General features: G+C 45.8%; 7 protein-coding genes across 9 annotated transcripts; 5 read left to right on the top strand and 2 right to left on the bottom strand.

Annotated features, from left to right (window-relative positions):
- Positions 1 to 1,051: 1,051 nt before the first annotated feature.
- LOC100823118 lies at positions 1,052 to 3,220 on the bottom strand. Of its 2 annotated transcripts, none has more exons than XM_003561075.4 (3): positions 3,041 to 3,220; positions 2,628 to 2,851; positions 1,052 to 1,506 (listed from the first exon to the last, which is right to left on the bottom strand). In XM_003561075.4, the coding sequence occupies exons 1-3, from the start codon at positions 3,203 to 3,205 to the stop codon at positions 1,053 to 1,055; spliced, it is 843 nt and encodes a 280-aa protein (XP_003561123.2). In that variant the 5' UTR covers positions 3,206 to 3,220; the 3' UTR covers position 1,052. The 2 variants fall into 2 exon arrangements, with proteins under 2 accessions (XP_003561123.2, XP_014751923.2); XM_014896437.2 differs by having other exon boundaries at positions 2,628 to 2,848.
- Positions 3,221 to 3,317: 97 nt separating this feature from the next.
- Positions 3,318 to 5,354, top strand: LOC100833957. The gene is made up of 2 exons (XM_003561035.3): positions 3,318 to 3,586; positions 4,709 to 5,354. The coding sequence occupies exons 1-2, from the start codon at positions 3,362 to 3,364 to the stop codon at positions 4,967 to 4,969; spliced, it is 486 nt and encodes a 161-aa protein (XP_003561083.1). The 5' UTR covers positions 3,318 to 3,361; the 3' UTR covers positions 4,970 to 5,354.
- A 363-nt stretch (positions 5,355 to 5,717) lies between these two features.
- Positions 5,718 to 6,871, top strand: LOC100842093 (mucin-1). Its single transcript, XM_003560988.4, has one exon. It carries the CDS (start codon positions 5,852 to 5,854, stop codon positions 6,503 to 6,505), a length of 654 nt encoding a protein of 217 aa, XP_003561036.1. The 5' UTR covers positions 5,718 to 5,851; the 3' UTR covers positions 6,506 to 6,871.
- A 1,375-nt stretch (positions 6,872 to 8,246) lies between these two features.
- On the bottom strand, positions 8,247 to 13,426 carry LOC100822796 (histone H1.3). The gene is made up of 4 exons (XM_010233889.3): positions 12,560 to 13,426; positions 9,499 to 9,583; positions 8,771 to 8,812; positions 8,247 to 8,642 (listed from the first exon to the last, which is right to left on the bottom strand). The coding sequence occupies exons 1-4, from the start codon at positions 13,292 to 13,294 to the stop codon at positions 8,578 to 8,580; spliced, it is 927 nt and encodes a 308-aa protein (XP_010232191.1). The 5' UTR covers positions 13,295 to 13,426; the 3' UTR covers positions 8,247 to 8,577.
- A 1,508-nt stretch (positions 13,427 to 14,934) lies between these two features.
- LOC100834672 (derlin-2.1) lies at positions 14,935 to 18,816 on the top strand. Its single transcript, XM_003560906.4, has 6 exons — positions 14,935 to 15,264; positions 15,449 to 15,548; positions 16,397 to 16,611; positions 16,768 to 16,851; positions 17,112 to 17,165; positions 18,260 to 18,816. The coding sequence occupies exons 1-6, from the start codon at positions 15,166 to 15,168 to the stop codon at positions 18,458 to 18,460; spliced, it is 753 nt and encodes a 250-aa protein (XP_003560954.1). The 5' UTR covers positions 14,935 to 15,165; the 3' UTR covers positions 18,461 to 18,816.
- A 149-nt stretch (positions 18,817 to 18,965) lies between these two features.
- LOC100843616 (putative pentatricopeptide repeat-containing protein At1g03510) lies at positions 18,966 to 21,211 on the top strand. The gene is made up of 3 exons (XM_003560858.4): positions 18,966 to 20,459; positions 20,598 to 20,691; positions 20,909 to 21,211. Exons 1-2 carry the CDS (start codon positions 19,156 to 19,158, stop codon positions 20,608 to 20,610), a joined length of 1,317 nt encoding a protein of 438 aa, XP_003560906.1. The 5' UTR covers positions 18,966 to 19,155; the 3' UTR covers positions 20,611 to 20,691; positions 20,909 to 21,211.
- Positions 21,212 to 21,349: 138 nt separating this feature from the next.
- Positions 21,350 to 24,917, top strand: LOC100824036 (uncharacterized protein At5g65660). Of its 2 annotated transcripts, none has more exons than XM_014896435.2 (6): positions 21,350 to 22,901; positions 23,013 to 23,057; positions 23,665 to 23,737; positions 23,894 to 24,044; positions 24,135 to 24,387; positions 24,501 to 24,917. In XM_014896435.2, exons 2-6 carry the CDS (start codon positions 23,016 to 23,018, stop codon positions 24,654 to 24,656), a joined length of 675 nt encoding a protein of 224 aa, XP_014751921.1. In that variant the 5' UTR covers positions 21,350 to 22,901; positions 23,013 to 23,015; the 3' UTR covers positions 24,657 to 24,917. The 2 variants fall into 2 exon arrangements, with proteins under 2 accessions (XP_014751921.1, XP_010232041.1); XM_010233739.3 differs by having other exon boundaries at positions 23,013 to 23,061.
- Positions 24,918 to 25,864: the final 947 nt, after the last annotated feature.

Raw genomic sequence — 25,864 nt, 5'->3', positions numbered from 1 at the left:
ATGTACAGGAAGCCCCAGGTACTTCGTTGACCATGTTTCATCCATGACACCAAGCGTGTGCTTCAGCCCTATGCTTCTCCCGGTCTCCCACACTACGGATGAACATTACCGCAGGTTTTACTGTGTTCATCGTTTTCCCTGAACAACCTTCATAAAGATCAAGTATATCTTGCAGCCGCTGTGGACTCTGATCATTGAGTTTCAGAAGAATCAACGAATCGTCTGCGAATAACAGGTGGTTGAATCTTGGGGCGTCTGAACAAATACTGAAGCCTTCTAAACTTCCTTGTTGGCCAGCTCTGTTAAGACAGGAGAAAGCTTCAGAACAAATCAAGAATAAATACGGTGAGATTGGATCTCATTGGCGCAGCCCTCTCCCCGGAATAATTTCATCCATCAAATTACCATTGAATCTGAACCGATATTTAACTGAAGAGACGCACCTCATTATCAATTGCACCCATCTCTCATCAAAACCCATTCTTCTCATCATTCCTTCAAGAAAGTGCCATTCAACACGGTCGTAGGCCTTATTCATGTCAAGCTTTACTGCTGCCATGTGTGAGCCACGGGCGTAGCGCCTCCTTGAAATTATCCATGCACCCTTGGGGCGGAGCCGCCCCACCATCTTTCTCCCAGTCCATGAGTACTGTGATGTTTAATAGTTCACATAAATTGCCATGTTTTCCCTTTCTCATCAGATTTCGGTTCGCCATAGATGCCTGCGAACCTCCATTGAAAGCCGTCCTCCTCAGATATTTCAGCATCAATGTGGTATTTAGACATCATAGGGACATAGGCACATCAACAATTTCTCCTACCCCATTCAAACATGATGAAACATGACAATTTCTATTCCACAGCAATAGACACAAGATGTGATCCTGACGGCATGGAATTTGATGTTTATACCAGTATTGAATAGAATTATGTCTCATGGTGCACACTATACAATAAATTTTTGTCTATGAAATAGTGTTTGTTGTATTGTATCCAGCTGAACAAATAAATGGTGCCGGATGAATCAAGGTATTAAAATCTGGAGCGAAAATTTACCAAAGCCTAGTAAATATATTAATCTCAAAGTTGAATGGATTACATGATTCAAGAAATTCATCCACTTCATATTTGAATGAATCCAAGAACAATCCTAGTGTGAGTCCGGCTTTCCAGTAATTGAATATGGTAATCATGTTTTTGATCCTACCAAAAAATGCAAAAGAAGCCCTGTACATGAGAGCACCAATAAACTCAACGATAGCGACAGCAAGGCCCGCAGACAATATGTCCCAGTCACCTGTTTGACCAATGACAGTAGCAAATGCTGTGGCACAATAAAATCCTATCAGAAAGAATAGGATCTTCACTGGAAACCCTCTTCTTAGTTTCTTCAGCTTGCCAGATAACTTGTTCCAAAAAGATTGAATTGCAGTAAACAGGCGAGTGCTATTGCCTGAATTGTCAGCATTGTCATCTGCCATAGTCTTGATGGCCCATCGCAGCCCCCTACAGAAAGAACAAAATAGTTTGATTAAATTGTCACACTGTTAGAAGAAAGCACGCAGCATGCTAGCTTGACACAGATCTATATCTGGGAAAAGGAAGGTAAAGAAACACGCTGAGCAGATTATTTTTTCCTTAGATCAAATGCCATAGATAGTGTCATGTCCCAATTAAGGTATTTGATCCAAGGATGGCACCTAAAAATGAGAGTGCGTAACTAAAAGTGTACATTTAGGCTTCTCTACCTGTAGATTCTGGAAATGTGCATCTTCTGTGATGGTGGAACCATGCAACTGCAAGTACCCAAAAATGAATAAAACACCCATTCTCTTTCATGTTGATATTTGACTCGTAAAGCACATCCACCTTCAGTGAACAGGTTGAGGCTGTGTTTGACATTGCGGTGGATTCTCATAATCCCGTTTTTCTCACCTGCTTTTCACTATTTTCGTGTTTGGCTAACCAATTTTTCCCTACTTTCATGTATATTTTTCCACAGCAGATTATAAAATAAGTTCAGCGCAACACAGTTCAGCAATGCCAAACTGAGCCTGAGTCTGGGATGCTTAGGTTAGGCATAACTAATTTTATCATTTACTTGGTCCGTACAGAAGGGTCTGAAACTGTAAGCTCACTTTATTGAGAACCACATGGTAAAAGGGGGAGCTTGCACACCATGTGTGGTATATGCATCAAATCGAATTTCTCCCTTAAATGTACAGGTAATATTGAGCAAATTGCCTGCGGGTCGGTTAAACTCACTTGCCTTGCCACTGCAACTCAGTTCAGTGGTACAATTCATCTAAACTTAAATAACTTTTCATCATCAGAATTAAACATGAGAGGGACTGCTAGCCAGCAGGACTTCCAATGAAACTCTGTATTAGTTGCGTCTGAATCGAACAAACAAAATGCTTTCACAATCTACAGCCATCCAAGCTCTCTAGAAAACGCGACACCGAACAAATTTCTTCATTTGTTTTCGCATATGGATACTACTGGTGCTCAGGATCAATCTTCATCAGTGAAATCCACACATCGCACATCTTGTAAGTCCTTCTTTCATCAATATTTGGGGTAATAGTGGTGTGATAATACTGTGACAGTAAACACTACCTACATACCTGGTGCTTCTGCCGAGGGAAGGAGATGCACGCAGCAAGGCGGAGGAGCTCCCCTGCTTGTTCCAGCGGCACGCGGCGACCCCTCTCGGAGCGCAGGACGATGAAGCAGCATCAGAAGCAAGCTTCCTCGACCCCGACCACTCCGACGAGCCCGGCGGCGACCGGACGGCTCCCTTGCACAGACGGAGAGCTGACATGCATGTCATCCGATCGATCAAACGCTGCTGCAGGCACATGATTCGACAAAAATAAAATCTCAGACCATCTCATCCGATCGGAGCCAAATCGGGCCAAACCAATCTCGTTCCACGGAGTTCCACAGGGCAGCGAGCAGAGTAGAGCAAGTGATTCAGTAGCCAAGCCAGGAGAAGCGTGAAGAGGCGGGCGGGGGAAGGGGGGGGGAGCTCACTGACCTGAGAAGGGGAGAGCGCTCGTAACCCGGCGGCGGGCCTCACCGGCGGCAGCCGCCGGAGCTCATCGCGGCGGAGAGAGAGATATGGGATGGTTGGCTGGGTTCTGGCCGCAGACAGGGGAGCCGCCGAGACAGTGAAGGGGGAAAAGACCTGGGCCAAGCCCATGAGATATCTCTCCTTGTTGGGCCAGGCCCAAACATAACACTGTGGGCCACATTCTAGACTACATCGTCTTGGGCTTCTGCTTCGCCGAGCTGAAGCTGAACCCCAGGGCAGCGAGCAGAGGAGAGCAAGTGACCGGGCGGCGGAGGCGGCGGCGATATGCAGTTCTTGCGGGGCGGCGGCGGCGGGGGAGGAGGAGGGGCGATGGGGACGATGGCGTGGGAGGTGGTGAAGAGGCACTTCTCGCGGAAGAGGGCGGTGGACGTGCGGCGGATCAACCCCAAGGTGCCCAAGGAGGAGGCCGTGGCCATCTCCGGCCGCCTGCTCCAGATCCTCGCCGACCACGGGCCCCTCACCGTCGGCAACACCTGGAACCACGCCAAGGTATGAATGGCGAATACTCCACCGCGCTATAGGCTCAGCTGTTCGTGCGTCAAACTCTACTGGTTGAACACGATCACGGCGCAACCTGTTTGTCCCAAGTCAGTAGCTGAGGTAGTATGAGAATATAGAACTGACGCCCGGGAGCCAAGAAGTAGAGCTTGGCCCCTACCTGGACTTCCTTCTTCGATGAGATGATGATGCTTAGGGCTTTAGGCCATGAAAATGGTAGTTGCTTCTCTCCTTTTAGTACCTAATCTTCTTGCATTTGGGGAGCATTTGGGCAAAAGGAAAGGGCATGGTAAAATACATAGTTTTACACTCTTCATGTGTCGTAATGTGTACTCCTTCCGATTCATAGTAAGTGTCGGAAATTTTGTACAAAGTTATACGCTTATTATGGATCGGAGGGAGTAGTATCTTGCGTGAACTGCCAGTTTATTTTCGTTCTGTTCACCTCAGCTGCCCTTGGTTAATTGCATATGCACTTCAAATTCAGTGATCAAACCGCACATTTTCCCTTGTGTACTACTAGGAAATTTCTGCAGTTAGCTGACTCAGCTGAGGTATAATAAACCTAATTCAGTGATCCAGTTATAGATATTAGTGTACTACTAGGAAATTCCTTTCATTATTTTTGTGCACTAATAAACCGAATGTGCTAGGATGAACTAAACACCCAGCTAAGGTGTACCATGAATCTTGTCTGTTGACACTCGTGTTAGGTTCGCATTGTGGTTTATACACGAGTTTGTTTACCTTATTTAGTCAAAAGCATCTTGAAATGTTTGTGCAAGCCTAGTGCTTCTGGATATGCAGATAGTCTGAATCTTAATGGCTTTTTTTTATTCGGGGATGAATCTTAATAGCTAACATGCCTTATCGTACTTACTACAGAGTACCTGATTTGCTCATTTCATGAGACTCATGAGAACATTGACAATCTGTTTATCCATTCTCACATCCTACATAGTACTTCTATAGTCTCCCAACGGCATTCTAGGACTTGCTTATTATTCGACTCACTCCCACCGTTCTCCTAGTTTATCTGAGCTTAATTGCAGAAAGTGACATCTGATTTTCTGGCCTCGAGAGGCTGCACTCATGCGAAATTTTCTAAAACAGGATGCCAGCATCGACGGCCTGAACAGCAAGACCCACATGAAGATCCTGCTGAAATGGATGTGGGGGAGAAGGATCATCAAGCTGTCCTGCACGCAGGCCGGAAACACCAAGAAGTTCCTCTACTCCCCGTTCACCGCCGCCGACTCCGAGGCAGCGGCTGAAGAGCCATCGCCACCGGAGCCACAGCAGCCAAAGAAGAAGCAAGGCGGTAATAAACACGGGAAAGGGCAACCCAAGAAACAACGGGCGGCTGCAGCTTAACGCCGGTTGCCCGAGAACGTTCACGCTTTCGGCCATTTTGCTGTTGTTGTGGGTTTTTTTTATGACACCAAATAGTTTAAAAGAAGATTGTGATGAACCATTGCGTGGAGGCAAATTTTATGCTGGCAGGCCGGTGGCTATTTGCTCTGTGTTGTACTTCTGTAGTAGACATTGTGGTAGCTCAGTTAAGCTATGTGGTAGAAATAATGGTATAAATCTAGCAGTGTCATGCTTGAGACAGCACTGTCTTTTTTTCTAGGGGAGTCAGAAGAACAGAATGGAACTGTGTGTCTGTGTGTCTCTGGGTTACAACCGTGTGCAGTTCTTGGGCTGGGCCATTTGCATTTCCAGCCAGAGGAGAAAGGTTTCAGGTTTCCTTCTTTCAGCTCCTTGTTTTCTTTCCAGTCAGCTGTAATTTGGGCTGGACTAGTATGCAGTGTGGCAAATAAAATTGCATCTTGCGTAGCACGAGGTTGAAAGGAATTTGGCATCATAATTGTGGCAAAAAACTTAATTAGTCCGAAAGATATAGAAGTTCGAAAAAAATGGATCAAACTCGAGGGGGGAATGCGCCGGATGCAGCCGTCCGGTTTGCGCCTGCACGAATCTCGAGGCACGTAAAAGCACCATCCGGAGCCGTCCACGTCTGTCTGTTAGAGCGCTGCTGCTTCTGTTGGCCGGTCGCCGCCGTCGGCGGCAATCATCTAGACCTTTCCCAGCCACCGACCCGGCTATATAACTACTACATCTCCCTTCCCCGCGCCACCAACCAAACACAAACCCAAGGAGAGAACCCAATCTCGCCGCAGATCTGCTCCGCCCATCCATCCCCGGCGCACGAGCTCGCCCGCCGCCGCCGCTGCCTTATTCTTCTTCTTCTCCATGGCATTGCCGCCGCTGCCCCGCGCCGCCTCCCTCCTCCTCCTGGTGCTGATCGCGCTCGTCGCCTCCGCGGCGGCGAAGAAGAGCCCCATCTCGCTGCCGCCATCCCCCGGCGCGCCCACCGCGTCCCCCAATGTCCTCCGCCCTAACTCCACCTCCGACGATTCTACCGCCGCAGCGCCGTCTCAATCCCCCGCCCCCGACGACGGCGAGGAAGACAACGCGGCGGCGGCGTCTCCTCCCGCGCCGACGGTGACCTCCCCGCTCCCGTCCCCCTCGGCGGCCCCCTCGCCGCTCTCCGCCGCCGCCAGCCCTACACCTGCTGCCCCTGCCCCTGCTCCCGCCGCCGACAGCGACGAAGACGAAGACGACAAGGATGGGTACAAGAAGAAGAAGCCCAAGACGGCCCCGGCGCCCGCGCCGGCCGCGATGGAGGTGAAGGCCGGCACCGGCACTGGGGAAGAGCAGGTGGCGCCGGGGGACCTGGAGGACCGGCACGACGAGATGAACGGCGGCAAGAAGGCGGGCATCGTGGTGGGCGCCTTCTCGGCGGCGGCCGTGGTGGGCCTCGCCGCCGTGGTGTACCGGAAGCGGCAGGCCAACATCCGGCGGTCCAGGTACGCCGACTACTCCGCCCGCCTGGAGCTCGTCTGATGAGGGACGGGAGGTGCAAGCAATCCACGGCCAATGGCGATTTCGATCCACGGGAGATTGAAGCTGGAGTAATTCTTTTGATCTGTCCTTTGTTAATTAGATTCTTGGTCAATTCTTGGGTGCCGATTCTTTAGCGGAAGAGAGATGATACATGGGATCGACGAGCAATAACTCCATACGTGTTTTGTTTTGATGTGGAGACGAAGAGGAGGATGAGGATATACATTTTTCTTTTTGTATACTTAGTTTTAGGACTACTGCATTTCACCATTTGTCAGTAAGTAGCACGATATATACGACTTCTTCTTGGTATCGATCAGTGTCTGCTTTTTTGCTGTTTCCTAAAAATCAATTCTACTTGTATTAGTCTTCAACAACGATGTATGTGTTCATTGGTTGGAACATATATAGGCAGCAGCTGAGCTCCGATCCCAGATCCAGGAATGCAGATGCAGGCAGTAGCTCCTCTGCAAGAATCTCTCTAACAACTGCATGGTGTGGGTGGTTGGAGCTAAGCCTGAGATCTAGGGAGGGTGCTCGATTAAACAAAATGGATTTCCTTTTTCTGGCTGTCGGTCGGTTCCTTGGATCACGCGCCGTTCTAGTAACCATCTTCGTCTTCTCTGCACGCATTCTTGCTGTTGTTGTTGCTGTGCAACGCCAGTACTTGTTGACCCGTCCACGCGGTCGGTAGTACTCAATCCGAGTATACAGTACTAGTATAGCGTCAGAATTTGGCGCAATTAACTTGAGGTCTTTGAAGCTTGCCAAATGGGTGGTGCTTGAAGGTTTACCAATTTGGTGGCCGTGGTGCCGCTGGCCAGATTTGTGTATAGGTTGGCCGTTGGCCGGCCGCGATCGGCCGAACAGACCATCTTTCTTTCTTTCTGGTCCGGGATTTAATTAGTTGCCATTGTTGAATGGACTGTCTTAACTGATGCTATTCGTACTCATCTGACCATACAATATAAGCCAAGTAAAAGGTGTCTACTCATGCGCACACGGAAACGTGTTGTGGGGCAACCGAACCGGCCATGGCCTGCCTGTCGACTGCGTACATATGCACCAACGTGTACAAACAACATTCAGGCTCAAAGCCTCTCAGAAAGCATTCAGGCTCAAAGGAGTAGTACAATCCAGCATAGGTACATCTGAAAACATATGCAGGTGCACATTCCCGTGATCCGTGAGCCGTGTTCTTTCGAGCAGCTGGAGCTTAAGGTCAAGAGTTCTGGATGCTAGTTTCATCTAAAGAAAAAAAGGGTCAGAAACTCAGGATGCTCATTCCATCTAAAGAAAAAAGGGTCAAAAACTCAGGATGCTCCTTTCATCTAAAGAAAAAAGGGGCAAGAACTCGAGATCATGTGGCATGCACGTGTGTGTTGCAGCAGCCAACGGACGCCTAGCCTGCATCCCGAGTTTAAGCGTTGACGCTTGACAGGAACCCCGGTGATTCGGCTCGCGGATCCACGCTACTGCCGGAGCACTCCTGCGCTGAGAAGAATCAAGAGGAGTGTGCCAGGAAAATACACCCAACGCGGTCGTAGATGCTACTGCAAGCCATAGGTACTGCTTGCAGGATCGCCACGCGTTGCACTAAGCAAAGTGTAAAGCATTTCTTCAACCCCAACTCAAGCAATGCACTAGTACTAACAAATAATGATAATTAACGGTGATGGTGCCTAGCCTAAGTTTATTTTTCCTTTTCCTAAGTTTATTTTTCCTTTTCTTAGAAGATGTGTAGGTTAAGCTGCAAGGCTCAGGTTACACAGTTTTTCTTTTGTTGGCATGTTATCACAGGACCGTTTGCTTCTCAGCTCTGAAAGGTGTACTTTACCTTACAACCGGCTGGCTAGCTAGCTGCCCAGTTCAGCGAGACAGCTTTTCTTCAGCCCTCGACCCAAGTTTTCTGTTTCTTGTTTCTCAAGTTCAGAGTCCAAACTCCGTTTCGACAGTCCACGACGAGCTACAAACAGCTCTACCTACCTACACCGACTCCATGTTGTACATCTCCCATGACTCCATTGCACAGGCCACAGGCTGCAGAAGAACCTAGCATGCCCCGATGGAGTTTAAGGTTTGTCCACAGCAGTTGCCTTCAGAGCATCTCCAGCTGTGACTCTCAGCGGAACAAAGTCTGAACAATAAGAAAAAGGGAAGGCAGAAATGGAACGTCAGTAGTCATGTTGCTGCATGGCAGACTAGAACTCTGCCGATTAATGCAGGCTTTTGACAGATTTGAACGAAATGGGATAAGCTTTTTACCTGATAGAAACTTGTATCGTTTCTGGTTGCACACTGATGTTGCTGAAAAATTGAGAGTAGAGTCAATAGTTGATGTGAGATGCTGCAAGAAGGAACATCAGAAACGAAAAATAAAAGGGGAACTGCAAGTGATGACATGACACTCGGTTTTTCGGTTAAACGAATGGACTATACAGAAAGAAGGGACTTCAGTAATCAGTTGTAAGTTGTAACCACGAGGGAGATATATATCTAGGGGTTGCCACCAAAACAGGCCCCCGAGAAAAGGCCAGTGTAAACACAACATCCAATGATATCGAACGCTAATTGTACGGCTAAAGCCTAAAGATTGCCATAAAAAAAACAGATACCTATTGCAAAGGCACATGCAAAGTGTATTTGGGGATGCCAGGTAGCCTACTCAAACAAGAGCAGCAGAAAACATCCAAACGCTATGGTAAGAAATTATAATAACCTACTCCCTCCGTCCAATAAAGGATGTCTCAACTTTGACCAAATTTGAATGCATCTATACACCAAGTCATGTCTAGATACATTCTAATTTTGACAAACTTGAGACATCTTTTGTTGGACGGAGGGAGTACTTAACTTACAGCTATCAGCATCAACTGTATACCCGTGTATGGTTTTTCATACACATTGTCTTTCAGCATATAATCACCAAAAGGAAAAATGGGTTCCTTAAAAATATGACTAGAGAAATTAAGAAAATAAGAATGACCACTTACAAAGGTTATCATAGGCAATTGACTTCTTACGTTCCTTCAGGGCATTCTGATGAGCATCCTTCGCAAATGCCTCCAAGAATAGCTCCTGGAGGTACAAGTACAACATGAGTATCCAGTTAAAATTTCAGATGATGGCAAATTGCTAGTTCACTGCATATTAACAAGCATTCCTACTGTATAGAAAATATTAACGAGCATACTGCATTCCAAAATGAATGGCATCGGTACATAAATGTAGGTTGGGACAAAGATAAACTAGGTGAGCCTGCCACCATTGTTATATAAGGCAGCAGTCAAATAAATAAAGCATATACCATTTATTTATTTAAATACTCCCTCCGATCCATAATAAGTGTCTCAAACTTAGTACAACTTTGTACTAAATCTGAGACACTTATTATGGATCAGAGGGAGTAGAAAATTAGATATAGAATTAGAGATACGATCCTTTTTGAGGATCATGTATATATGGGGCACCTGCATGTACTAATCAATATATAGTTACCAATAAAAGAATAGTTTATCAATCTCTCGTCACTCGGTCGTCATCTGTAACCTATGTCCTATCTTCTAGTACTCGACAAATGCAAAGCCCTTATGCTGTGCCATCCGGCTATCCTCATGGTGGTAGTTATGCAGTAAGCACCCAAGGATGCTTACAATCGCTTTCCCATATTCTTTTATAAATATTAACAAAGAACAAGGAAAGAGAAGCAATTTTAAAAAAAAATATATCTGAAGGAGGCCACACTAGTTATACCACGCTGACCGTTTCTCATGTGCTGACTTTCTCAAATCTCAACTATATGTTGCTGCAGGTACTGTTTACATGTTGAACCAAGAAAAAACTTCCTCTGGTGATCAATGCATTGAAATTACGTGACTTTCAACTATAGGGATGTTATGATCCCTTCAGCAGTACAAGAAACAAGTTGAAATCCATGCACATCACACAAATCTAAGCACCAGAGTTCCCTTGCGAAATTGGAAATCTGAAATTTCAATCAGTTGCACATGGCCTTCTTGCTTGGTGCTCAAAAAAATTACAGGCACCAATTAAACATTTGTTGGAAGGCTAAGCACCTAAGTTGGCAAGATGAAGAAAGAGAAGGCACAAAGACAGATCAAGTTATTGGAGCAACTAGAGGAAATTGGAGGAGCACAGTGCAGCGGTTATCTACTTGTGCATACATATCACTGTCACCGCCCTTGATTACCGACTTACTACACCAACTGGTAGCATAAGCCAGCTGTCTAGAACCTCAGTGTGTCTCTTTTTGGGCAGTCCAATAGGTGCACAGATCAATGGTGTAAAGCATGGCACTGCTTAAAGCAGTAGGGGTTATCTGGGGTTTGGTCAACTCCTCTTTTGGATCTGATGGTTGAAGATTACCTTTTACCTCTGGAAGTCCTATTGCATGCACTAGATACCAGCCGTTATTTAAATTCCATATACATATGGATTTTCATTATTTCCTCGGCTAATTTAGCTCAAGGACGACCTAAGTCTATCAATTGTACAAGAAACATTATGTTTAAGTAAAAGGAAAACCTAGGAATACTAAGCCTAGATACTGTGCAGTCTCATGAATCCAATCAAGTGTACATGGTACCTTGTGATGATTGATTGACAATACATACAAGTCAATCGATAGTTAAAAAAAAAATTCTGGAAATACAATATCAAGTTATTAACAGCAGTTGTAAACTTTTGCAAAAGGACAACTGTATCAACTATTCTCTTGATCGAAAAATCAAGCCTCCTCACTAGTTACTTCTCAGAAATCCAAGGCACCCCCAAGCAAACATCCTGGACCTTTAATTTGCATGACATATAACCAACCCCCTGCCCTCAGCTAAGACCATCTTTCACAACCTTTCACTCATCAAGAAATCAAAGACGCCTTCCTAGGGTTGAACGTAAATGCTAGCCCTGGGCCTGTTGGCTTTGGTCCTAGCTTTTATAGAAAATTCTGACCTACTGTAAAACATAAATAATGGATATTTTGACCTCTTTCCATTCCCTATCATGCGGCGCTGGAAGCCTAAATAGAGCACACGTTGCTCTACTCCAAAAAAATGACTCGGCTCGCACACCCGATGCTTACCGACCAATCTCCCTACAGAACTACCATGTAACGCCAACCACCTGTTCTTCCAGCACAATGCATCCAATAGGATTTGGAGGGCACTACATATTGACGTCATTGCATCCTCCATCCAGCAGCTCTGGAGAACCCCATGCCCAGTGCAGCAAGGCGAAATCATATGGCCTTCCATTTTATCAGCAATTCTGTGGTGTATTTGGGACTCAAGGAACGCCGAAGTCTTCAGAAGCCAAGTCCTAAGCCTACGGGTTGTAATAAGTAGCATCATTACAGACTTAAAACCCTTCGGTCCATTTGCTTTCGAAAAGCTAGTCAAAAGGCAGCTGCTACTCTCTGGCGGAACTACCTACCCGCATGTGACTCGGATTCATAGTCTCTGAAACAGACTCGGACTCCGCGAGCCCTCTCTTTGAGTAATATATATTACTAAAAGAATACATGTTTCCTTAAATGAACCTCTTATATAAGAATTACTAGGCTAACTTAAAATTTTCAAGCGGGCATGCTTATCGAAACTAAAGCCAACAAAATGGACCAGTACATAGAAGAAAGAAGCAACACAATCTATACCGGATATACTACGAAGGAAGACCTCACGTATCGGCTAACAACAGTTTGGTAGCAGCAGAAGTAGAGAAAGCTTATTATGTTGAAATTTGGCTCAACACAATATCACACTATGGACATATCAGGCAACTTCACATACGATATACCAACCAAAGGTAGAGACACAAACTGTGACGGTGAGAACATCATAGACAACTCATCGAACACCTTGCGGGCATACGACAGGCTGATGGCATGGCCAATCTAAATCTCAGTAGCTAAAACAGATTCTACTCTGCATTATCGCTTCTGGATGGTGGCACCAAGCTCCAGGCCTCCCATTTCTAATTCCTAACAGAAATCATTGCATAATTTGTAATTGGAGTAAACGAGGGAGGGAGCTGTACCGAGGCCTTGTTGATGAGGAAGACGGTCTCGTTGGTAGCGCGCATGCTGGCGTCTTCGTCCCGCATCAGCAACCGCACCCGCGACATCGGGAAGCTGCACGAGCCAGGTTCAGCAGCCGCCGCCGCCTTCTTTGCAGGCGAGCCTTTCTTCTTTCCGCTCTTGGCTTCCGCCTCGCCGTCCTCCTTCTTCTTCCTCTTGGTGGGCGTGGGCTTCTCCGCAGCGGCGGGGGCTTTCTTCGCGCTCTTCGGCTTCTCCGCGTCGCCGCGCTTCCTCTTGCCGGGCGACGTGGCCTTCTCCGCCCCGTTGGACGCCTGCTTCTTCTTCTTCGCGGTAGCGGGCTTCTCCGCCGCTTCGCCGGATGACTCCTGCTTCCCCTTCTTCTTCCGAGATCCGGGCTCCGCCTCGCCGCCGCCCTTCTTCTTCATCATCTTCGCGGGCGTCGTGGCCTTCTCTGCCCCGCCGGCCGCCTGCTGCTTCTTACGCTTACTCCCCTCCTCCTGGGGCTCCTTCTTCTTCAGGGCCCCGATCTTCCCGGGCTTCGGAGCAGCGAGTTCGCTGGCGGCGCCGGAGTTTGGGGCCGCCGATCCGGGCCCGCGCTTGGCGGCGGTGGGGGCCGTCGACTTGGGTCTGCCGCGCCCGCGCTTGGCGCTGGGGATGGAGGCGACGGCGCCGTCGGGGCAGTTGGCGGATGGGGGAGGGGCGGGGGTTGCTGCGGCGCGCTTCTTCCCGGCCATGGCTGCTGTCTCTTCCGGTCTTCCGGCGAGGGGAGCCGCCGGGTCCTGGCCGCCTAGGGGAGGAGGAAGAGGAATTGGTTCAAAATATTTCGTCACCGCGCGGACGCTTCGAGATGAAAAAAAACGAAAAGATGGATTAAATAGACAGGGGTTTTGACTTTTGAGCTCGTTTTCTTTACATTTTTAGTCCTTTCGATTGAGTGGCTAAAACTAGCTCTTTTTTTATCTTCATCCAGTTGTCAGTATTTAATCCTTTTTAGAAATATAAACATTTCTAATACCAACTCTTCTCCCTCTAGCTCTCTGACCGATTTCGTCTTATTATTTGATTTTGGCGTCATTCTTATAATGTAAATGATTGGCACGCGAATGTTTTCCTAAGATTTCCCTACGACGTAGTGAAATCCCCAGCGGATGAATCGTGAATGGCTTGTTGAGCTGACGTGACCCAGCGACACAAAATGAGTATGTTTGAACACTTGACGTCGTAAGAAAAAAATCGTACATGTGGCATCACTCTCCTCGTAAACCTTACCTCTAAACTCTTTTAAGAATATTTGGTGTCGAAATCAAATAAGAAGACCAAAGAAGTGTGGAGGCGAGAGAACCAGAAAAGAGAAGAGTTAGGATTATAAATGGTTGGATGGTTATAGTGGTAGTTATACTCCCAACCCATCAGTGATCAAACCTCAAGTTTGACGTTGCTAATCACCTTTTCAGTGGTAGACAATGTACCTGTTCACAATGAGGTGCTAGCAATGATTTCATTGATCTCAAGGCGTTCCACGATGTAGTTTGTGAGTGAATGAGTGTGTGTGGTGTGGTGTGTCTACAATGTAATAGATAGCTTTCCAATCTGTAATTTTCCTTGTCTCTGTAAACATTGTTACCTCGACCTCGTCTACATGGCTATGGCTTTGAAAGCTTCGAACACGTACATTGTCTATATCGACGCCACATCTTTTGCTCGCACCCACATGAAAGAAGGAAAGAAGAAACTAATAAATTTGGTCTCAAGAATCAACTCTGCTGTACAAATCGTAAAACAACTGTTTTGTATGTCACCAGTAGTGCTACCCAAAAATCTATGGGTATTTCAAATACGCTCGAAGAAATCTATCTTTGCAATAAATTGAAAACAATATACAAAATTAAGGCATGTAAGGACGATGCATCGTATATCAGCTTTTTTTTGCGGGTGTATATCAAATTGAATACACACGAATGTGAATAATAAGAACAAGTATTCCTCCGTCTAACAAAGAATGTCTTAACTTTGACTTAAATCTGAATGTATCTATACACTAAGTCATTTCTAAATATATCTAAATTTCGACAGTAATTGAGTTTTATCTAAACTAAAATAGAGTCCTAATCGTTTTTCTTTAGGGACAAATCGAGTTGTTTGGTTGCACACAAACACGCACGCACGTCTTTCTTTACTTCTTGGGTTAGACTTCGCGAAACATACATGGGCCCGCACCGGCGTGACCCCGGTCCGACGTGTTTCTAAGACGTGGCGCCATCCCATTGGTCGAAGCACGTCGCCTGCCACCGACACGAGGGGCCCGTCCGCAGGACCCCTCGCCTGGTCCAGACCACCTGTCAGTGACCCGGCACTCATCCGCTCCTCTAGTCCTCTTGCAGACGAAGAGATCAAACACCAGAACGCCCCGCAGTCTCTTCTCTTCTCCAACGCTCTTCGAACCCACCTGCCCCCAATCTCAGAATCTCCCAATCGCCCCCTTGTTCATCTCTTCCTCCGCTCGCTCTTCGATTCTGCGCCAGCGATTCCGGCCCCAAGTAAGTCCAGGTCCAGGAGGGCTCACCGGGGGAGAGGGAGGAGCTAGGGTTTCGCGGGGGAGTAGGAGATGGCGCAGGCGGTGGAGGAGTGGTACCGGCAGATGCCCATCATCACGCGCTCCTACCTCACCGCCGCCGTCGTCACCACCGTCGGCTGCACCCTCGACGTACGTCCCTTCTCACCTACCGGCCCTCGGCCGGTTCTCTTCTCTTACCGGGCGTCGTGATTCGGGGGTTTGTTGTTCGAGTCGTCTCGTCCCCTGGTTCGTCTGCCGATTGATATGATGATGAATTGTTGATGATGACCTAGTGAGTGTTTTGTCTTCCTCCTCTCCCCACTTGCTGCTGCAGATCATCTCGCCGTACCACCTCTACCTGAACCCCAAGCTGGTCGTGCAGCACTACGAGATCTGGCGCCTCGTCACCAACTTCCTCTACTTCCGCAAGATGGGTATGCCATCCAATGCAGCTTACCTTCTTCTATCTTGGTCCGAACTGTATGATGGAATCGGATAGGCTGGGGCATGGCGTGCGATGGGTGTAGGTTCCCGGTTTTCAAAAGGTTAACGAGGCCGCGTAGATTCGTTGCTTAAATGTCACTCTATTTGCCGCGCTTCATAAGGACAGAAGCTACAATGGGGGAATCGACTTCATGTACTCTGAAATCGAAAGTATGTTTTGTCGAATCGGCGTGAAACAGCAGCATATGGAGATGCTACAGCATTTGTAGGGCATACTGACTCCGATCGCTGAAGGCTCGTCTGCGTTACATGCTACTGGTCTACTGGTGCTTGATGCTTGTTAAGCTGTGCGTACCACAATTTTGTATTAAAAACGGTTATGACCGTTCATTTGTCGCGTTGTGCTAGCTGGCGTATCAAACTGAATGCGCAGACAGGAAGTAGATTTGTAAAATTAATGTTGTATGCTTTGAACGGTAACCGAGAACAGTTAACTGGTGACTTGTCCGCTACTCCACTTACAGTACATTGCCAATGTGGAAAGAATCTAGCATTGGTTTGTAACTCTAAATCCGACATATGCGGTATCTCTGGACACGTTACTAGTTTACCAGTGCTCGTGCAAAACACGAGTGCTTGCGTATTCCTAGCTTTTATACGCTACTAGTTCACGTGTACTGAAGCAAGTTCTTGCACATTCTTAGCTTGTTGCACACATATGATTCCTGTGCTCTTCCTCAGGCTTTATACATTTATTACTGTTTATTATGGGATAATTTTTATGCATAACCGAAGCCCCTTTACTCTTATTATCGAATCTGATTATTCTTGTTTCCAGATTTGGATTTTCTGTTCCACATGTTTTTTCTTGCACGGTACTGCAAACTTCTTGAGGAGAACTCATTCAGAGGAAGAACTGCTGACTTCTTCTACATGCTCTTGTTTGGTGCTACTGTCCTAACTAGCATTGTTCTGATTGGTGGGATGATACCTTACATTTCTGAGAAATTTGCCAAAATTCTCTTCCTGAGCAATTCATTGACGTTTATGATGGTATGTGATTAAGTTGAAGGCTTCAAGCATTTACAATTTTCAAATTTTTTTTTTGCCAATGCTAGGACACATACTTTGGAAGTCCTGACTTTAAGAGCTATCCTTTTTGGGTGCCTGAGGCAGAACATTAATATTACCTATGGTATGGCTTGGCAGGTTTATGTCTGGAGCAAACACAATCCCTTAATTCATATGAGCTTCTTGGGATTGTTCACCTTCACTGCTGCTTACTTACCTTGGGTAAGTGTTGCATCCATCCCCTTGATTCTCATCTGACATTACTTCTTTGATGAGCTTACACATATAAAATTGATATTTCTTCTTGCATGAGTATTGATTCACAAGATCTGAATCTGTATATAGGTGGAGTGCACTACTTATTGAAATTGTCTTAAACCTTATCTGTCACTTGGTCTTAAGAGGGGCCACATGTATTGATTTTGGGCTATTTCATTTTCAAGACAAAACACCAGTGTGAACTGTTTTCTTTTAATTTGCAGGTCCTTCTTGGATTCTCTGTTCTCGTTGGGAGCAGCACATGGGTGGATCTGTTGGTATGTTTTTTCTCAACCACATGAATTTTAGAGTGACAATTGTGGTGGCTATTTTTATTTTGGTTGAGAGTCAATGCTGTTAACATTGTGTCTGGTCATTAAGCCATGGAATTGCTAACTGACCGAACATTATTAAGTAGTACTTAATTCTTCTCATGTGGATCTGCAGCAATATTTTTTTTCTGCAACATTTTCTGTCAGACTGTGCAGGATGTGTTTGAGATTTTCTCTAGACAATGGATTTCATGTGCTTACATTTGCATAGTTCATTTTGCTTTGGCATTGACTGCTTGCAAAGTGTGCAAGTAGCCATGTCAATAATATATACCAAATTGTTGATAGATGCCTGTTTCAGTATCAACTCTGCATTTTCTACTCAGTTACCCCATATCAACAACATATTGAATTGTTGATGGATGCCTGGTTCAGGCTCAACTCTGCATTTTCTAGTCAGTTTTCCCGTTGTCTCAATTGTTGATCTTTCGCCGCTTTCTGGTCTATTGTCTGTAACGTGGTAATCACTTAGTCTCTCTTTAGTCGCTCTGCCTAAATGCGGTCTTGATTTTTGTTGGCCTAATTTTGGTTTCCTACGAACCTGCCTTCTTTTGTTTCATGGCTGTTGAAAACCTGGTGATGGTTTTATGGTTTTAAGCATTAGCTAGATGGTACTGGTAACTTTTGGAGGTTTGAACATGGTTTAAAATAACAGAAACTGAAAGCATCATTTCCCTGATTGGAATGAGCTCATAGTGTGTTAGTTGAGAGTCGCTAGAGCTACAAACCTGTGTATGCAGCTGGCTAGTGTCTTCTGTGAGTAATTTGCTTTGCGCACTCTTCATGTGTTACTGTCATACTCACTACAGATTATTCAGTGTTCAAAATTCTGAAAATAAAATGGATCACATCTGCACGCTTGGATCAACATAATTACCTTTTCTTTGGAATGTTCTGCCTGCTTACTCTGCTGTTTGGCACTTTCATTTTTTATTCTGTGACAAATTTATCCATTGACCATCTGCAAGACCTATTTGTTTTCTTCTAGATCAAAATTACCATGCATCTCTTAACTGACAAATTGTGTTTCTTCCTTTCAGGGTATGATTGCTGGCCATGTGTATTACTTCCTGGAAGATGTATACCCGCGGATGACTGGTCGACGTCCCCTGAAGACTCCTTCGTTCATCAAGGCGCTGTTTGCCGATGACAATGTTGTCGTGGCACGGCCAGCCAATGCCGGTGTCGGTGTGGCGGGTGCAAGGTTCGGTGCTGTGGGTCCAGGCGCCCAGTTCCAATGATCAGTTGTCACCCATGACCGGCGACAGAGCATATCCGAGAGGCGGTTCCCTTTACCTGTCCAGACTGTGAGGCAAAGTGTTTGCATGTATTTATACAGGCTAGATCAGAGTTATTATTGTGCATAACAGAAGATTGGTAGTATCTCAGGCAGCTAAGTTTCTTACCATGACAAGCGCTAGCTAAATGATTTGTTGTTATTGGGGTTGGACAGGCCGGCCTTTAGTTCCTGGAGCTTCTCCTTTGCTGTGTGATTGATGCTTATTAACATCTGACCGTGCCACTGGCTTTTTCATGGCACAACTGTTGCCGATGAAAGATCTCTGTGAGCCTCAATTCTGATCCTGCTTTGCGTTGAGATGTTGTCATTGCTGTGTATGGATGGATTTGGAGGAACTATGGTGATTTCATTCCCTTTTTAACATTTTATTTTAAAACGTGTTTCCCTTGGAACATAAACCCTAATTTGAACCTGTCTATCTGAGGAGGCTGGTTAGGTGTTCAAGCTCCAAATGCTGTGAAAAAATGCCAAAATACAAGCCAATCTTACAACGACAGTACATGCTCAAAATTCAAACACCTTGAAACGACGACCTACCACGCGCATAGTTCTCTGTTTCAAATTTTGTATGCTCACAGTGAGCGATTGCCGCCGCCGTCAAGCTTTGGGCTGCTCCTCCACTCGGAAACCGAGACAATGGTCTCCAGCCATCGGCGGCTGGCGTCGCTGACGAAGCAGCTGACCAGCCACGTGAACGCAGGCCGCCACCGCGACGCGCTGGCCTTCTTCGCGCGGATGGCCTCCGACCCGGCGCTCCCGCCGCTCTCCGACCCGTCCTTCGCGTACGCTTTCCCGCTCGCCCTCAAGTCCGCCGCCGCGCTCCGCGTCCCTTCCGCCGCCGCCACGATCCACGCGCTCGCCGTCAAGTGCGGCGGCCTCCTCTGCAGCCCCTTCGTCGCCTCCGCGCTCGTCGCCTCCTACGGCGCCTGCGGGCCGTCCTCCCCGGACGTCGCCCGCCGCCTGTTCGACGAATTGCCCTGCCGCAACGGCTTCGTCTGGAGCGCCATGATCTCCGTGTACGCCCGGTCGGGCGACGTCGCCGCGGCCGTGCGGGCGCTGGACCTCGTCGACGTCGCGCCGACTGCCTCCTGCTTCAACTCCGTGATCGCGGCGGTCGTGGAGTCCGGGGAGCATCCGGCCCGGGCCATCGAGCTCTACCGGCGGATGCGGGGGTTGGGCGTTGAGCCCTGCCTCATCACACTGCTGGCGCTTGTCCCTGCGTGCACCGCGCTAGGCGCGTTGAACTCGGTCAGGGAGGTGCACGGCTTTGCGGTGCGGCATGGCATGTCCGCGAGCTGCCACCTGGGAAGCTCCCTCATCGAAGCGTACGGGCGTTGTGGTTCTTTGGTTGCCGCACGGAGGGTCTTTGACAAGGTGGACGAGCGGGACGTGGTTGTTTGGAGCTCCATCGTGTCGGCGTATGCATTCCATGGCCTTGGAGATGTTGCGATGTCACTTTTCAGGTGGATGGAGCTGGATAATGTGCGACCTGATGGCATCATGTTCCTCGGCGTGTTGAAGGCCTGCGGCCATGCTGGTCATGCAGATGATGCATTGAAGTATTTTGATGTTTTCACCGAGACGTATGGAGTGGAGGCATGTGGGGATCATTATTCGTGCTTGGTTGATGTCTTGGGACGAGCAGGAAGGTTGCATCAAGCTTATAATGTTATACAGACAATGCCTGTTAGGGTTACTGCAAAAGCCTGGGGTGCTCTCCTTGCTGCTTGCAGGAAATACGGGGAGGTGGGGTTGGCAGAAGTTGCAGCGAGAGCACTGTTTGAACTTGAACCGGGCAATGCAGGAACCTTTGTTTCGCTTGCGAATATCTATTCAGGTGTGGGTATGCATGCCGAGGCAGAGCGGGTCAGAAGAGACATGGAGGAAAGAGGCGTGCAGAGGTCACCTGGAAGCAGTTGGATGATACACCGCAAGTCAAGGTGTTAACGACATAACCATCTCCAATAAATTCTCTTTTTCACTGCCTCCTTGTTTATACCAGCAAAGATTCTATGTTTTTTTTTTACAATTTTACTAGTAGTCAAATCATGAATGGACTGACTTGTGGTATGCTGCAGTCAACTTTTCTGAAGGAGGCTCACATTTGGGAAGTTTCATCACAGATTCACAACAAAGTTTATTCAGATACACAATTTCTATGTCCATGAAAAGGTAAATGGAAGAGGCCACTATCTCTTAGTTTTTGGAGAGTCTATTCAGTTGAGACGCTACTACTTTTAGTTAATAACATCTGGAAAATATTATTTAACTGTACATGGGTCTTAACTCTACATCTATCAGAATATATTGTATTCAAATCTGAACTGATCCTTTATGCAGCAGAAACTGTTACTGTATGTGGCTTAATGCTTAACTGTAAATCCTGCAGAAACATCAAATTTGCTGCTGGAAATGGTGGAAAGAGATGTCTATGTGTCAGAAGTCATGACCCTTGGCCAAAATTATACATGGAGCTAGGTGGATATTGATGTTCAGCGTCAATTGTCAAAGTTCAACTCTAGCAGGGAACATATTAGCATCTAATGTACACATTGCTGACTTCAGTTTTATATGGCATTTGATGTTAAACAGTACAATTTCCTTCCTGCCAAAGTGCCAATAGCATTTCCATCAGCATTGTTAGATTTCCAGTTCAAAAGGCTATATAGGAAAAAGAGCATCATTCGTACAATTTCTTATTCTTACAAGTTTCTCACTAAAGTTTTAGCCGCATTTCCAATTATCTAATGCCACTCAGTTCTAAATAGCCATGCACATTGTCATCCGCAATCCACACTGCTGTCAGTGGACATTAACTTTACTGCCTTTTCAGCCAATTGTTAGAAAATGCGCTGAGGTTAATTACATCCACATACTTCATTGTGGTTCTTTATTTTGAAGCTAAATTAATATTATGTTATATCAGTTTCAATGGACCGAGGAACTAACTTTAGCTTTCCAATGGAACTTCTACTAGCCTTTTGCTGTTAGTGCATATGATGCTAGCATTGGTGCAACTTTACCAAAAGCACGTCTCATTAGAAAATTGATTGGTAAGATCTCGCCCTAATATTCCTTCCTATAACTTTTAGTCTCATCTAGTTTTCAAAATAGATCATTGTACAAATGTATAATACATCTACAATGTACTTATTATTTGATCTCCGAGTTCAGTGTGTGGTTTAAAGATAGCAAGTCATATTTTGTGCGTGTTATATTTAACATGACTCAAATATGACTTTCTACACGTTTGGTGTTCAAGAAAAAACTTTATATGCGTTTATTTAGCTCTTTGAAAGAGTGCCATGGGCTGTGGCAGTATACCTTCAGCTAGCTTCGTGCTGATGCCAAATAAAAAAAATCTGCCTCACAGATATTTTAAAGGGAGGTTTTACTATACACTGCTGCTATCTTAGTTTCTTTGAGCCTGTCATTTTTCTGCACTTGCTCAATATATTATCTGTATCTCGGAAATTTTACACGAGTTCCTTATGAAAAATTTACAGCTTCGTTTTCCCCTACATCTTCAAATTAAACAAGTAGTTACAAGATTAAATAAGAAAGAATGGTAACTACAACTGTCACATTTTTTGTTTAAATATGAAATAAATTCTATGATTTTCTATACCTTATGGGAAATGCACAACCCAGTATGTCTTGTGGCATTTGGAAGCCAGCTAAAGGATACTTGTTAATACATTCCAATACCTGTTTTCCTGAACATGATTTTTAGTGTGTCATAGTACTTTTCCTATGTGCTCTGTAATAACCTGGAAGGACGCTTACCTAACATCCTACCTGATAGGTCCCTCTCAAATAGCTATGTTGTAGCTGGCCAAGCATGCATCACTGTTGTTAGTGATGCATGCTAGGCCCCATTACACATGGCTTATTGGCTGATGTGTAAGTGATTCTCTGAACCTAATTTCTCCAACACATCTTGTTACGTTCTGCAGCAGGCAACCTGACAGCTGAGGATATTTAGCTTAGCCACACGGAATTCTTATTATTTTCCATAAATTGCATTGAAATTTGTGAAATCATACACGTGTTCTGATGGCACTATCCACATACCATCTTTTTTTACCACTGGACAGTACTTCACAGCCCTCTCAACGCAGTATGCTTTGTTTTCACCACTAAATTGGCCTGTTTCCATCATTACTTTTTGTGTACCAAACTCCTTGATTCTACAAAGAAATATGTGGAGTCTGTTTGTTTGCTGACTCCATGTACCAGGCCGTGAACCATTGAAGGAAGAACATTCATTCAAGAAGGTAGCACACAGACATGCATGAAAATTTGGCCGACAGGAGGAAGTGCGATCATAAAAGGGTATCCGTCGTTACTTTTGCAGGTGGGAACCTCCAAGTGGAAAACAGGTGAATCAGATAGCTCATGCAACTCATCTTTCGTCATCAGTGGAGCCTAGATAGGAAACATATTGGCTGCTTAAGATTATATAAACGCTCTTGACATATCTTCCTGGTTAGGAAATGGTGCCACTGAGAACAAATCGCTTCGTGCTGATCTGTTTGGTAGGTATGAGTTTACTCTTTTGCTTCCTGTGCTCAGCTCTCTTTCATAGAGTTCTAAAGTTACTAAACTCTTCGAAATGTGCAACTCATGGACTTCTTTGAAGATAGAAAAGCTGGCTTGTGGCACCTTGCTGACTAATTGACTAGTGCTAAAGCCTATAGGTGTTCAATTCATTTGCCTTATTCAGGCATAGCTTCCAGGCATGGTAAGGCTATAGCTAGCAGTCACAACTTCTTTAAGGCTAGCAGCCACATTTTGTTGATAAGCTTACATATGTACCATCCGTACAAATGTGTGGATTTCGTCAAGGATACTCAAGCTATATCGGGCACTTTGTGTATTGAAAAGCATATACTTTTCAAAAGGCAAATGATGATGCACACTGAGACAAAGTGCTGCACGGTCATCTCATCTGTGATGTTTGTACAGCACATTATATGTTGCATGTCGAGCTGTGATAATATGATCTAAAATATCATCTTTATGGGTCTCTCAATCCCTGATTCCATTTTAATCATTCCTTACAGTAAAATTGTCAATATATTCCAAAGAACATATATATTCTTAGTAACTCATGAAGTTCTGTAACTTCCTGTCTTCCCTCAGAAAGCCCGCATGCATCTGGTGTGGTGCATCCCCAACCTGCTATTTTTTCTGAAGCTGTGGCACTTCATTATCGGTAAATCAGTTCATCATCCTTTACCTAACAAATATTTGCTTGTGGAGAGACATACCTATAATTTCCATCCCACTCTGTATTCATCACCTTTCGTCCCACCCTCTAAAGCTATATATGCATTCAATTTAAACAGCTTCTTTTTCTTGGAAAAGACAGGTAGTGAGGTCAGCACCAAGCACTACCAGCCACCAGCAAGATACATGCATGTGGACCACCAGCACTATCCAGTACCACGGACGGACGGCCGTGCAAGTCAGTCCACTTCCGGTCATCCTTTTGTACGAATTCAAGGTGCCTTTGATTGCAGGTATAAATAAATACGCAGTCTCCTTTGCTTGCAAGTCTGGGCTCTTAACCACTGAAGCAGCAGCTGAAGCCAGCTGATGCATATGAACAGGCTACAAGATCTTACGCCTGCTCCAACCATGACGATCCCGATGACGCATTCCTCAAGGCCGACGCTGGGGTTTCCCCTCGGGACGGCGCTCCTGCTCATCGTCATCTTCTCCCTCAGCGGCATCTTCTCTTGTTGCTACCATTGGGACAGGCTCCGCTCCCTCTGGTCTCGGCATCCTGCCATGCTACAAGAAGGCCAGCATACCGTCGTGTCCATGGGAGCAGCACCAAGCAAGGCAGCTTCTGATCGCAAGGTAGTAGCAAAGCCATCTCTGTGCACATCTTGTTTGAACTCCAGCAATTCTGGAAGATCGTTTCTTATTAACACCAGTTCAGGATTAATAGTGCCATGCCTTGTTGTTTGCAGAACGAGAAATCAGGGAAAGAGTGCGGCTTGCCTGTCATCATGCCAGGGGATAACATCCCGAAATTCTTCGCGAGGCCCTGCCCACATGAGACGTGTTTACCTGCAGCAGCAGAGAAGGATGAAGTCGAGGTACAAGTCAAATGTTCGGTTTCATGAGACCTGTTCGAATCTTTAAATGAAGCCGTAGTTAGTCGTTAGCAACCTATGATCGACACAGATTGGTTGTATATATTGTTAGTAGATCAAAAAGAGCATGTCCATATGCAAGTGTGCAATTCCAGTAGGCTAGGATTTAGGAAAGGCGATTTAAGTCTCTGCGAAATTGTTGAATGTTATGGAAGTAAAATCTTTCTCGTCACACACCTAAACCCAAGAGCCGAGGAATGAAAAATGGGTGATGGACAGTTAAAAGTTAAATCTTTGTCGTTCTTTATGTGTTCTTCAGAGCACAGGTAAGCAACAAAAGCTTTTTTTTTTTTTGGTTACCATAGTTGCTGAAGTCCACTCTGTCAAAAGCTATTGGTTTGGTTGGCTTTTGTTCAAATCGATTGAGCATTTCTTCTAATAATATCTTATTTTTGTGTAAAACAAATATATCTACAATTGGCTGATCATATATAAATTGGTGCTACTTAGCTGTGTATGATTATGTTACTCCCTCCGATCATATTAATTGTCTCAAATTTATCAAAATATGGATGTATGTATGCCTAAAAAGTGTCTAGATACATGCGATATTTTGATAACTAATACGAGGAAGTACACATTTTTTCTTTTTTTTCCGCTGGAAAAGTACATCTTTCTCTTGTGACGTGTAAATTAACCATGGTGACTGCTGAGCATGTATGCTGACGAGATATCCATCCTAACGGCAGCCGTTCAGTTTCTTTCGGCCGTATACATCGACGGCCCATTCGAATTCGATGATATCGTCGTGATTTGCCATGTGGGCTTTTGAAAACCACATAAAGTCCCAACACGGCCCCCAGAAAAGCACAGCACGATCGAGGAGTCCACCCCTCTCTAATCGGCGGCATCTCTCGCCCGAATCTCAAACAATGGCCGCCGCCCCAAGACGCGTCCGGCGGCCGGGGTTCCACCGTGTCGGAGTCCGACTACGACGCCAACCGCTCCATCTCTCTCTAGCTTGCTCTACGAACACAGCAGCATATCTCCCGCACGAATCTAAAACTGTGAATATACCGGAGTTCAGAGGGGATACCGGAGTTCCCGGCCCCCTCTGAACACTACTTGTTGATCTGATTTCGACACATAGGAACCATAAAAGCACATCTGCACCAGTGGCCAAAAAGCTTGCAGAGCATCCAATTATTAGATGCATCCCCTAAAAAGTGAATAGGGAC

The sequence above is a fragment of the Brachypodium distachyon genome, chromosome 1 (genome assembly GCF_000005505.3).
Source record: "Brachypodium distachyon strain Bd21 chromosome 1, Brachypodium_distachyon_v3.0, whole genome shotgun sequence".
In the NCBI taxonomy this organism is placed as follows: domain Eukaryota; kingdom Viridiplantae; phylum Streptophyta; class Magnoliopsida; order Poales; family Poaceae; genus Brachypodium; species Brachypodium distachyon.
This window is presented reverse-complemented; position numbering and strand designations above follow the sequence as displayed.